We start from the raw sequence: 13,236 nt of genomic DNA, 5'->3' as shown, positions 1-13,236 counted from the left end.
AAAAACTTTTATTTATTTAAGAAAAACTTTTACTTCTTTCTTTTATAAAAATAATTATAATAAATAAATAAGTATATATATATATAAATATTTACTTATTTTTATTTTAAAAGAATAAAATAAGATTTATTTTTTTATCTATATAATATATATTATAATAGAAATTTTATTATTTATAATTATACTTTTATTTCTTTTAATTTTATTATTATATATAATTTATATTTTTAAATATAAGTTTTTTACTTAATAAATAATTTAATATAAAATAATTAACTGAATTTAATAATAATATTAATTATATATATTTATTTTTATAGTTTTTTATAGTTTTAAATAAACTTTTTATCTGTAATTTAATTTATTTATAAATTATTTTAAAAATATTAATTTTAAATTTTTTTATTATAGTAAAAGTTTAATTTTAATTTTTTTTAAATATTTCTTACTATTTATATAAATAATATTAAATAAATATCTTATTAAATTATTAATTAATTTATAATAAAAAATTTAAAGATTATAAATTAATATTTAAATATAAAAATTAAAATAATAATTACTTTAATAAAATATTTAAAAATTATAAATTATTATTTAAATATAAAAATTAAAATAATAATAATAATATTAAATTATTATAAGTTATTTATATTAAATTAATATTAAAATAATTGAAAATAATTAATTTTAATATTTTTTAAATAATTATTATACTTATTTATTAATTAAATATATTTATAATTAAATAACTTTTTTATTATATTTATTATATTATTAAAGTAAAAAAGCTTAATTTTAAAATTTTTATAAATTTTTATAAATTTTAATTAAATAAATAATATTAATAATTAATAATTTATATTAAGTTTTATTTTATTTTATTAATAAATTAATTATATAAATTATTTATAAAGCTTAAGTTTTTATTTTTTAATTTTAAAGTTTTTTTATATATTAATAATAAAGTTATTATTATTATTATTATTATTTTATTATAAATATATATAATTAAAGACTATAATATCTATTTGAAAACTTTTAATTTTTAGAGTTTTTCTAGTATCTGTAAAGCTTATTATTAAATATTTATTAATTTCAGATATATAAAATTAGAAAATTTTAACTTAGAATATAAAAATCTCTTATAAATTACAGTATTTTTATTATCTTTTAATACTTTTAAAATTATTGAAAAAGTAATATAATATAGAAAAAGAAATAAAGTCTTAAAAATAAATATAATAAATAAAAAAAAAAGAATAGAAATTACAAGAAAAAACAATAATAAAATAAATATATTTAAAAAGAGTATATAACTATTGTAATAAATTATATTTAATTAATTTTTATCTTTTTATATTTAAATAGTTCTAAATTTAATTATTTTCTTTTAATTACTTAAGTTACTGATAGAAAGTTTATTAAGTATTTAATTTCTATCTTAGTTAAGAATAAGAATTTTATATTTAATTAATTTAAATTATACTTCTCTTTTAATTTAATAATATTTTTAATTTTAATTTAATTTAATATATATAAAAATATAAAAATTCTTCTATAATAAAAAGTATAAAAAATTAAAAATATAATATTTTAAATTTATTTCCACTATTATATGATTAATATTGATTGAGATATTAAATTTTCAAAATATTGAATTTTATTTTTCAATCAATTGTGAATCAATTTCAAATCAATTGTCAATTGATTTAGCTAGAAAAATACTGAACATTATAAAATAAACAGAATTGATTCTTAATCAATTCTGCTGTCTCAGTCTCAACTTTCTCTCTTCAAGCTCAATCATTCTTTCTTCATTTTTCAGCTCTTGACCTCACACCTTCTCTTTTAACTTCTTAAGCTCTAACTTCTCTCTTTCAATAACAAGAAGCTGTCTTCTTCTTTCTAAATCTGCATCCTGTATATATTCTGTAAGATTTGCAGATGCTACATGACGGAGAGTTCAACTTGAAGTTCTTTAAATCAATTCAGAATTGATTCAGAATCAATTGTTAGTCATCTTATAATCAATTAACAACTGATTTCTACACACCTGAGAGTTGATCTCTGTGTTTGTGACATAGATTTTCGTGAAACAACTGAATGCAATGAAGATTGAGATCTTGATCTCAATAATGAAGATATTATCTGAACTGATGAGACAGAAGCTCTGTCATCATCATTCAAATCAATAATCTCATCATTATATGGAACTCGGGCGCGTTTTCGTCGCTGAGATTCTAATCAATTGTCAGTCAGTTGACAATTGATTGTATTATATTCAACATACCTTCTCATCTAATATGACGCTGATAATGAGCCTCCATAGTATCTGTACAATAGAAATGATGAATTCCATGTTTACTGCAAGCTTTGTGTTGAAGCATATTCTGTTTATTCAGTTTTCAATCACTAATGAATGAATTGATTAATAAGTGATTGACAATTGATTGATAAATGATTAACAACTACTTCACTCACCTCAGTACTCTCTGAAGAAGACTTTAACCTCTTTCAAAAGCATAGAACTTGTTATGAGTCTGCTCTGCAGCATTTGTATGATTTCGAACTGAATCATACACTGCACAAGGTATCAAACTATAATATTTATTCAATCCAGAAGCAATAACACCATTTTTTTATAAACAGCCCAATTTTGAATTTTTTCCGACTCATGTCCTATCTATCAATTAGTAATTGATTGTCAATTACTTTTGAATTACTTACGAATCAATAAATTGCATAATTTCATATAGTCATCCTGGGATTTGCAATTCAAAAGACTTGTCATATGATTCCAAGCTGAGGTACCTTGATTCTGAGTTCCCACTATGTTGGAAATGCTGCGGAAAAAATGAATATGATAAAAGATAAGAATATTCTTCAGTTGCCAATCAAATGATCGATGTTCAGGGTCGATAGATGCAAGATATTGTGCTAGGCCTAAGTGAATTGATTAGCAGAGGGTTGTCAATTGATTGCCAATTGAATATCAATCAATTACCAGTCATCTGTTTTGTGCACATATCCGCAATAATTGCCTGTATCTCCAATTCATGCAGATAGTCAAAAGAAACAGATTGATTCTGCAGCTTTTGTACTACTGCAAATGTTTGTTGAAATAAGTGATAATATCTCTCAGGATTTTCCTGCTCTGTAAAGATTCGACACAAGGTAATAACTAATCATGAATTGATTGCCAATCAGTTGTGAATCAATCAATAAATACTTCAAAAAGCACTCACTTTTTCCATGCTGAGGAAGATATGTTGCAAAGATCACCTCATTCATTTTTGAAGATTTAATATGTTTGTATGACATATCAACTTCAAAAGATGAAAGACTAAGAAGAAGAGCTGCTTGTTCTTTTAACATACAGATAATCATCAAACCTTTCTCATTCTGATGAATGTTCTGTACATAGTTCTATATACAATCAATTAGTAACTGATTGTAAATTGATTCAAAATTGATTCTACCTTCAAAGCTGAATTTTGATCTAGTTGAAATAGAACTCCATTGTAATCTTGACCTGCAGGAAAACTCAATAGTTGTTGTTTTTGTAGTATAGCTCGAAATCGATTCATATTGGTAAAACTGATGTGAATTTCAGCCAGACTCTGACTATTATGCTCATCACAAAATTTCTGTAAAGCAGGACTTTTGAGAAAGAATGCTAAAAACAATCAATATTCAATCAATTGAAAAACAATTGAGAATCAATTAGAACTCACACAATGTCATATTTGATTCTCGCATTTCTTGAATCAAGGTGAGAATTCGGTTCATAATTGTTGCGGGTGGTTTGTTGAGAGGAGGAGGAGAATGTGTATAATTTTCATGAGAGATAAACAGCATATAAGAACAGTTTGCTGAATTTACTGAAATTATAACATGAAAAATAACATTGTAAGATAATTTCTGCATTGTTCTCTGATCAGCAGAATGATTAAATTCTAATAATTAATTATCAATCAATTGAGAATCAATTGAGAATTGCTTATCACAAAACTTTCTTGTGCTTCTTGATTGTTTCATAACTTCACATTTCTTCTTCATGAAAAAAAGATTTTCTTACAAGATTCTTTCAAGAAATTCAATGTTCATCTGTGTAACTCCTTGTACTGGTCGAAAGAAGTAATGAATATGATTGTCTGAAAGAATTCACACAAGAAATAAATAAAGCATGATATTCAGTGACATCCTGCTAATTGATTAGCAATCAGTTATCAATCAATTGAGAGCTAAATAAATCATACAGGAATCTCATGTCAATGAAACACAGGTGCACAGGTTTCTGCAAATCGCATACAGGAAGTTCCTTCTTGAAACAGCGCTCGAATCGCCCGTGTAAAGCTAATGAATCAATTGTCAATCAACTCTCAATCAGTTCTCAATCAATTAACAATCAATTCATACCTAACAGCATTGCATTTTCTCTGATCATTCTCAATCAACTGAATACTCTTCTGCAGTTGTTGAATATTTGTCCATATTTCCTCTGTAACCTCATTATGAGATGCAAAATATAAATTTTGATCTAAATATTGACAGACTTTGACACCAGTGCATTTGAACTTATACTTCTTCACTCTAGAATGAAGAAAAGAGCAATATATTTCTTTGAATGAGTGAACAGAACTTTTTCCGTACTGAATCTGAATCAATTGTTAGTCAATTGTTAATTAATTGAGAATTGATTTAGATTACCTACATCATTCATCATTTGTGTCATTTTCTCAACATTTAAAGGCTCAGTTGATATCACATATGTATATCCTTGCATATGAGTCTTAGAATACTCAGGCAGGTCATGACTGTACTCTACTTTAGAGGTACATATTGAACGGACAGTTGCATCAGTTAGAGAGATAGAAACAGACTCAATCTGTGTGTTTAAACAATTAGCAATCAATTGAAAACCAGTTAACAATCAATTCAGTGTAAATTATGTAAATACTTATCTCATTGTCAGATTCAAGAACAATCTCAGTATTAGAAGAAGAATTGTGATTATCAATAAGATCAGTAAAGTCTTCTTCATATATGAAGGTCATGATGAGAGAAAAGAATTATTCTACAATCAATTAAAAATTGATTGTAGAATTGATGGTAAATAATTAAGAAAGAAAGAGTGGTTTCAAATTACAAGAAAAGATGTATTGTGTGAGGTCAGATAGTGACACAGGCCACATTTGCGAGGTCAGCTTACATAATGAGGTCAAGTGACACACTTAGCGAGGTCAAGTTTTCTGCTTCCTGAAATTCCTGATATCAGAAAGAAACCGAAGTGCTGACTAAGCTTTTAGACTGCAATAGCATTTTAACTCTCTTACTGATAACAGAAGACTCATTTCACAAAGTCTATAAATTTCCAAGCTAGTATGTGCGCGACATTCTATCTGCGAATTCTTACTTGTAAGAGTTGCTGAAACTAGCTTAGTCAATTGTGATATCAATACAAGCATAACTGAATCAAAGTCAACTTCCCTGTTTTAATTTTATAATATGAAGTAAGCTATCATTCTCAAGCACGGTACAATACATTAAATGTAATACTAACTAAATAAACAGATAACATCTCAGACAATACAAGATTGTAAGTACAAACTCTGTAATCTTCTTGTGTTGAATATGCAAAGGTGGCAGCTCTAAATCCCAGTCACTACTTTTAACTAATTAACATAGAAACATGACTTCTACATCAACTTCAAAAAGAGAATGAAGTAAGTTCTGAAATAAAGGAATTGATGAAATCTTCAAAAAGAATTAACCCCTTGTCTAGATAGCTCTAAGAAGAATAAGAAAGTGAAGAAGCACAGCCGCGCTGAGGCAGAGATAGTTCTGTACAAGCAGATATTAGCTATTAGTTAGGTCAACAAGAATTAATCAACATGTCACACATCATAGATCTCACTGAGTCTCACAACTCAAGTTAAAAAAACTTCTAAAATAACCCAAGTGGCTCTGAAGGAAAATGCAAATGATCAAGCCACTTCTCTCATGAATAAGGCAAGTCTAGCTGATTCAGTAGGCCCAGGTGAAAAAAGTAAAGTAGATCTAGAGAATGAAGCCTCAGATGTAGAAATGGCTCAAGAGACTAGTGAATCTGTGATCTCAAAAAAAGCAAAGTCATATATTCAGAACCTCAAAACACTATCAAGCACTGCTAAGACTGCCTATAATGCAAGACTATCAGAGATTGACAAAGCGAGATTAATTGCAGATGACAAATCAATCTGAGCCTCTCTGAACAAGGCAACCTCAAAGCGCGCAACAGCCTATAAACAGCTGTTTAGTTTTTTGACAGAAAAATCAGAGAAAGGTGTTCAGTGAATCACATTCTCCAGCACAAGCTTCTATGTAATTGTGTATAAAAGCCAAAGTAAAAGAGATTTAGACCTGCAAAAACTAAAGAATGTCAAGTTTGAAGTAAATGAGCAAAAGGTTGATGTTGTGTTAGCCAAGTTCAGTGACATAGGTGGAACCGGACCCTATACTTACCAACTACTGAGAGGATCCATGGATTCAGCCCAGGATGTACAGGCAGCATTGAATACTCTCTTCAAAGCCAAGAATATGACAGTGCCGGCATACCGAATTCAAGAAATAGTCACTTCAAAGATCCCAACCAGCACATTTATCATCTCATTTACCACACCTGTTCACCTCAGCATGAAAACCTTAGAGGTTGGAACATCAAAACAAGACCAGCTAATTGGAAAAGAGAGAATGCGTTGCATTATTATTATTATTATTATTATTCTTCAATTATAGATGTATGCAGTCAGAGACTATGACATCTACCTGAGAACTTTTAGTTCTCAGGGTTTTTCCTATATCTGTAAAGTTAACTATTATACATTCATCAATTTCAGATATGCAAAATCAGAAAATTCCAGCTCAGAATACAAAAACTGTTTATAAATTGCAGTGTTTTAACATCTTCTGATACTTTGAAATCATTTGACAATATCATGACAAAGGAAAAGAGAACACAGTCTTAAAGATAGACATATTAAATAGATAGACAGAAAGAAATTGAAAGGAAAAGATAAAGTAAAGAAAGACTGTAATAAAACAAATTATTAAAAGATAGTATATAGCTGTTTTAACAGACTATATCTGATTGATTTCCTCCTCTTCATATTCAGATAATTCTAAATTTAGCCATTTTCTTGTAGCTGCTTGAGTTTCTGATAGAAAGTCTATTAAATATTTAATTCCTGTCTCAGTTGAGAATAAGAATCTCATATTTAATTGATTTAGATCATACTTCTCTTTCAATCTGACTCTGAGACTATTGTATAATGCACAGTGCATTACAATATACTCAGAATTCTCATTTGCATTGCAGAATGAGCATTCTATTGAGTCAAATCTATCATCAAATCTTTGTATATAAGATTTGAAATAGCCATGTCCTAGTTTCAGCTGTATTATAGATGAGAATATTTTCTTTTTACATTTAATTGAACAAGATTTCCACTTGGGTTTTGTTTCAAATCTTGAATAATATATACTCTTCTTTTATTTCTGCCAGCTTTCATTCCACTTGTCTAAACAAGATTCTTTTATTTTTCTCTTTATAAAAGACCAGGACACAACTTTTTGAACAGATCTGCTTAATTCTGCACCCTTTTTTGCAGCTGAATCAGCCAATTCATTGCCATGAATATTCATATGAGCAGAAACTCAGTGTAAATGAATTATCAGCTTTGATGTTCTTCTCTTTTGAATTTTCAAAACAGAGTTTAAGATCAGTTTAAGATTCATTTGATCATTATGAATCTGACTATTTCTAAGTCTTTTTAAAGCAGCTTGACTATCAGAGAATATTCATGCCTCTTTCAAACTATTTCCTCTTTTATGAGACTACGGGCGCTAGCCACCCGCACGATGCACCTTAAGCTAATTACATTTAACCCTCTATAATTAACCGACCACCGCGTCCGTCCTCTCGGGCCAGCCACTAATTTCCAGGGGTGTTAGTTAGTGGCTGCTACCGCCCACTTGGTGGCGTACACACCAAGCTTCCGGTTGCTGATCTCGGCCTCATTAGATGCTCATAGGCCTACCAATCAGCCGTCATGGCCTCGCCCCGTGTTAGAGACTAATCATAGGCTGGATGACTGCAGTCCTCCCTGCCAGTATTAGAGGCTGGCAGTGAGCTTGCAGGCTCTAGCCTATCAGAGTGCCCTGTCTAGGGCCTAGATGCGCGTCTAGGCCTGCTAGTCAGGTGGTTTTTAAAATCATTCCCTGTATTTGAGGGGGAGCTAGGCTCCGATGGCGGCCCTAGTTAGGGACTTGCTTAAGTAGTGTATAACCACTACATTAGGCTTGACTCTATATTGTTAGAACCTTGACGGGTGCACAGTAGAATAGTGGGACTAAACTGATCATGTGACCGTGTCTGAGACCAGGATCAAACTTTACAGTTGTCATATTGTCTAAAAGCATTACTTCTGATCATGATTTGTGTTCATCACATTGATCTCAAATCCTGTTATTTCAAATATTAAAGGTCTCAGATTCACTTTTCAAATAAAAATCTAGTCTCAGATAAAGAATATGTTTGAATTCTTAGTCACATTTTCATTCTGATCTCATTATTGAAAATGACATCAAATGAAACTATGAAATCATTTCTCACTTATAATAATATCATAACATAGTACTTATTTGTTGAAAATTCAACAGAGAGTGTTATTAAATATCATTACTTTTCTGAACACAGATCATAATCAATATCATTTTAATTAAAAAAAAAATGTAAAATACAAAAAATAACAAAAAAACAAAAAACAAAACAACAAGAAAAAATCACAATAAAAAAAAAAAAAAAAAAAGAGAGAAAGAAAAAAAGAAGAGAAAGAAAAAAAGAGATAGAAAGAGAAAGAAAAATAAAAAAAAAAAGAAAAGAAAAAGAAAAAAATAAAAAATAAAAATAAAAAAAAATCAAGATTATAGAGTCACAGTATTTTTAAAATACTCACTTCTCAGAGTCTTTACAATGTTCATCATCAACTGTGTATCTCTCACAGTGAGGGTAACACAGCTGTGATGAGTTATTGTCTTAACATTATCTAACAAATAATCAGTATATATCTATATAAATGTGAATAATTAGAAAATATACACTCAAAAAGTGTGGTCAGGGTGGACTCTGCTGCCACTTGAATGACATCAAGGGCAGAATACTGAAATTGATGATTTCTCTCATCAATTTCACAGACAAGGCGTGTGAAGATGGCCTTAGGAAATATAAGATTCTCTGACTTCTGGTAGAAACAGATCTCATGAAGAGACTCTATTTTCATCATATCAGAGACTGAGCATTATCAAAAAGCATTACTTCAATGCACATGCATTTACTGCAGCAATTCACTCTCTGCGCATGTGGCTGAGAGTTGCAGCTTTCCCACGCTGCATGGCTCTCCCTGGGATGCTGCCGTCAGTTTGCAACCCATGCAGTCTCTCAGTCCAGCACACGCTGCGCATATGCAGCCCTGCGTGCTGGGGCCGTGTTGGCCATTATGGCCTGGCGTGGTACTCACTTTTCACGGGCCATGTTTTGTTTGATTGGGGGGGGGGGGGGACGCGACTGCTGTTTTATTTGAGGGGGGGTGGGTAATTGAATCTATAGAAGATAATTTGATTTCTTCTGCATTTGAAATTTGATTAGTCTATACTTTTCAATTTGAGGGTTTCTGAGAGTGTTTTAATAGTTTTCATACCAGCTTGGAATTAGTGATTGATTGAAGAAGGGAAAAGAGAGAAGAAAGAAATGAGAATAACTTATCTTTATAATATGAAAACAGAGAATTGCTGCAATCATTTATTCTAGTAACAAAGATCTGTTTTCTGCATGTATCTCTGATACAGATTATATAATAACTGTATACAAAGAATATCAACAGTGTATGCATTGAATGAAGATGATGTTGTTATGCAACACTGTAGCTGTTTCTGTACATCACTGAAAGCTGTTAATATTTTCTTTGAGTCTCTTTATATTTGATAAGTCAGTAATATATTTCAATGCACTCTCTCTTTCATCATCATCATCATTATTATCATTATTATTATCATCATCACTATCATCATCATCATTACTATCATCACTATCATCATCATCATCATTATCATCATCACTATTATCATATCATTTCTGGCCGCCTCTTCTGCCTTCACCTCTCTTCAATGCTTATTGAAACCAATCATGTCATTTCTCTTCAAATATTCTGCGGTCCTGCGAACCATCAAGGCGCGTGAGCGCTGTCACAGATTGGAGGGAGAGGAGAAGAAGGTGTTCAAGCAAGAGAAGACAGATTGCAAGACACATTATGATGCCTTGAAGAGGCTCTGTAAGAGAGCAGAATGATAATAATTTTAAGTAACACTTCTGATAGATTTAGACTGAACTAAGTATAGAAATAATGTGAATGACACCACCTGTGAGAGATTGAAGAAGAAGACAGTGAAGAGCCTCATACAGCAGCAGTGAGACCAGGAGAAGTCCTGAGAATGATTTGAGACCAAGATGAAGAGAGGGAGAGAGAAGAAGAGTGTTGCTGTAAATAAGTAGTGATAGAAGAAAATTGAGAGAGTGTTGAAGCAGAAGACAAAGAAGTCAAAACTGGTAGGTTTTTTATTTATTGAGAGATAATAATTTTTGATAACACTTCTGTTCTCTAATTGATTAGCAGGAGCTAGCAGAGAAGGAGGGAATTGAGGCCTTGTTCAGGTTTCGAATGCGCTCCATGATTCAGAACATTGAGGAGGCAGCCCTGCTCTCTGAGCATGTCAATCTGCTTGCCACTGAGGTGGAACCTGAGGCAGCAGACCAGGAAATGCGGGATTTTGAGGCACAGGTTGACCTGACTGAGAGAGAGCAGCAGGAACCCTTCTCTGAGAAGGCAGCAGAGGGAGATTTTGAGATGATTATCATCTCAGATGAGGAGAAGGAGAAGAAGAAGAAGAATGAGAAGTGAATTGTGAAGAATGATAAGAAGAATCAGAAAGAGAAGAAAGATGATGAGTAGAAAAAGTTTTTTTCTTTTTATATTAGTTAGTTGTAAGTTCATAATTATTAATAATTGAAATTAATTTTGAGTTTTTAAAAATTATTGTACAAGTTGTAATCAAGTCAGGAACAATATATATATATATATATATATTTAACTATCATGATTCACAAATCACTATAATGTATAAGTATCAACATTTTTTCAACATTGATATTCACAATATTAATATATTTTTAATGATATCATCTGATAACGCAATTTAGTAATGCTCTCTTTCACAATATTAATATATTTCAAGAAATATGACAGAGATTAATCAAGATTATTTGTTTACTTTTATACATCAATGATATTCAATCTGAGTTAGTACTAAAATTATAACTAAGCTAAGAAACAAGATTATTTTCTCTTATATTAATTCTTCTTACACACATCAGTGATCAGTTATTGAAAATAAATTATTATCTTTCTCAAATTATTATCATGTCTTCTGAATTCACTTCTTTCACTTCTTTTACTTCTATTGAAGATTCATAAACTCTTCAAGAAATCACTGTAAATCATAAAGTCTATGTTATTTACAATTCAACACAGAATGCTCTCTTTCAATCATGATGAATGATCACTTCATTCTTCACATCTGATTCCAGGTCATGAAATTTATGAAAAACTCAACATAAATATTGAGATGAACTATGGAATAATTATCAACAGATTGCATTGCAGATTACTGAAGAGTCATCTCTCTGCTGCAATCACTGCAACTTCATTCAGAAACATTCATCATGAACTGATTATAGCTCTGAAGGAATTTCCTGACATCTGAAGTCATCAGAATGCAGACAATAAAAGAAAAATAATCAGAAAATTACTACTGAGCTGGTAAGTTGCTCTATCAGATAATGATTTTTGATAATGCTAACTTTCTAATTTGAAGAAAATCATGTGAAAATGACCCTGTATCAGTACTCTGATTTCACAGCTCTCATCTGATAACTTCTGTGAACAATTACTTTGCATGTGTATATCTCTGAATCTTCCTCTTCAATCAATTGAAAACCCCGAATTTCAAACACTTCTTCAAATGCTTAATTCAAATCTTCATATTCCACATCAATTCTGTCTTCAGTTCAACCTTGAGACACACTATAAAGTCAATATGCAACATCTAGAATCAGAGTTGAAGAATCATTGAAGAGTGTCTCTCACAGTGAATGCATGAACTAGTACAAATAATCTTGCATTTATGAGAGTTACATGTTATTACATTGATGAGAACTGAACTTATTGAGAGACATTAATTGAATTTGAATCATTGATCAGTAGTCATACTGAGGATTATATAGCAGAGGTATTAATGACTGTGATTAAAAATGACTATTGAGATATTAGTCTCAGTCTTCTTACAATTACAACTGACAATGCTGTGAATAACTACACTATGGTGAAGAGCTTGGAGCAAAAATTGGCTTTGCATTCCTGAAATGATAAACAAGGTCATATCCCCTGCATTGCTCATGTGGTTCAACTTGTGGTGCAAACACTGATAAAGAATCTTAACATCAAGGTGAAGAATAATGAGATGACTGGTTCTTGAGATGAGAATGAGATGAAAGTGATTACTCAAGTAACTTTTACATTCACTTTGCAAAAGATAATGTTTTTTGATAACACTTTTTGATATTGCTTTTTGATAACACTTTTTGATAACACTACTGTCAATTTTGAATAGATTGACTAATAATTTAAATATCATAGATTCAAAACATTGCTAATGCAATTTGTACCTCTTCTAAACAACAACAACAATTCCATGATATTCAACAAAGAAACAAATCAGTCACATCACTGAATATAATACAGAATGTTAGAACACAGTGAAGTTCAACATATGAGATGACTGTTCAGACTCTTCAATTGTGTCAGATGATTGATCATTGAGTGCAACACTCTGATCAGAAAAAGATTCAGATATTGAAACTTTCTGATATGAAGTGAACTCAGTTGAAATATGTGATTGATTTACTGTTTCAGTTTTATAAGATAACAAAGACAGTCTCAATCACTCATACACCAATGCTGCAGTCAGTCTGGTGAGTGTATAACAGTTTATTTACTCATCTTGAGAAGCAGTTGAATCACTTAAAAAGAAATTCAGTCTGGGATGATGCTATAGCGCAGGCTATTATTACTGCAAGGGATA

The 13,236-nt window shown here is 30.3% G+C and overlaps 3 protein-coding genes across 3 annotated transcripts; 2 read left to right on the top strand and 1 right to left on the bottom strand.

The window, feature by feature from the left end:
• Positions 1 to 2,730: 2,730 nt before the first annotated feature.
• BDCG_17667 (uncharacterized protein) lies at positions 2,731 to 5,060 on the bottom strand (the record flags this gene model as incomplete). The annotated part of the gene is made up of 10 exons (XM_045426758.1): positions 2,731 to 2,946; positions 3,008 to 3,184; positions 3,249 to 3,429; positions 3,483 to 3,679; positions 4,120 to 4,207; positions 4,287 to 4,359; positions 4,423 to 4,472; positions 4,596 to 4,661; positions 4,718 to 4,827; positions 4,964 to 5,060. Coding segments are annotated over 10 exons (1,254 nt in total), but the record flags the coding sequence as incomplete, so codon positions are not given.
• A 946-nt stretch (positions 5,061 to 6,006) lies between these two features.
• On the top strand, positions 6,007 to 6,246 carry BDCG_17666 (uncharacterized protein; the record flags this gene model as incomplete). The annotated part of the gene is made up of 1 exon (XM_045426757.1): positions 6,007 to 6,246. The coding sequence occupies one exon, from the start codon at positions 6,007 to 6,009 to the stop codon at positions 6,244 to 6,246; it is 240 nt and encodes a 79-aa protein (XP_045282329.1).
• Positions 6,247 to 10,546: 4,300 nt separating this feature from the next.
• Positions 10,547 to 10,997, top strand: BDCG_07837 (uncharacterized protein; the record flags this gene model as incomplete). Its single annotated transcript, XM_045423617.1, has 2 exons — positions 10,547 to 10,579; positions 10,710 to 10,997. The coding sequence occupies 2 exons, from the start codon at positions 10,547 to 10,549 to the stop codon at positions 10,995 to 10,997; spliced, it is 321 nt and encodes a 106-aa protein (XP_045278980.1).
• Between the last annotated feature and the right edge of the window lie 2,239 nt (positions 10,998 to 13,236).

Source organism: Blastomyces dermatitidis (genome assembly GCF_000003525.1).
Source record: "Blastomyces dermatitidis ER-3 genomic scaffold supercont1.9, whole genome shotgun sequence".
Taxonomy (NCBI): domain Eukaryota; kingdom Fungi; phylum Ascomycota; class Eurotiomycetes; order Onygenales; family Ajellomycetaceae; genus Blastomyces; species Blastomyces dermatitidis.
The sequence above is the reverse complement of the archived record's forward strand: the minus strand, read 5'-3'. Positions and strand labels throughout refer to the sequence as shown.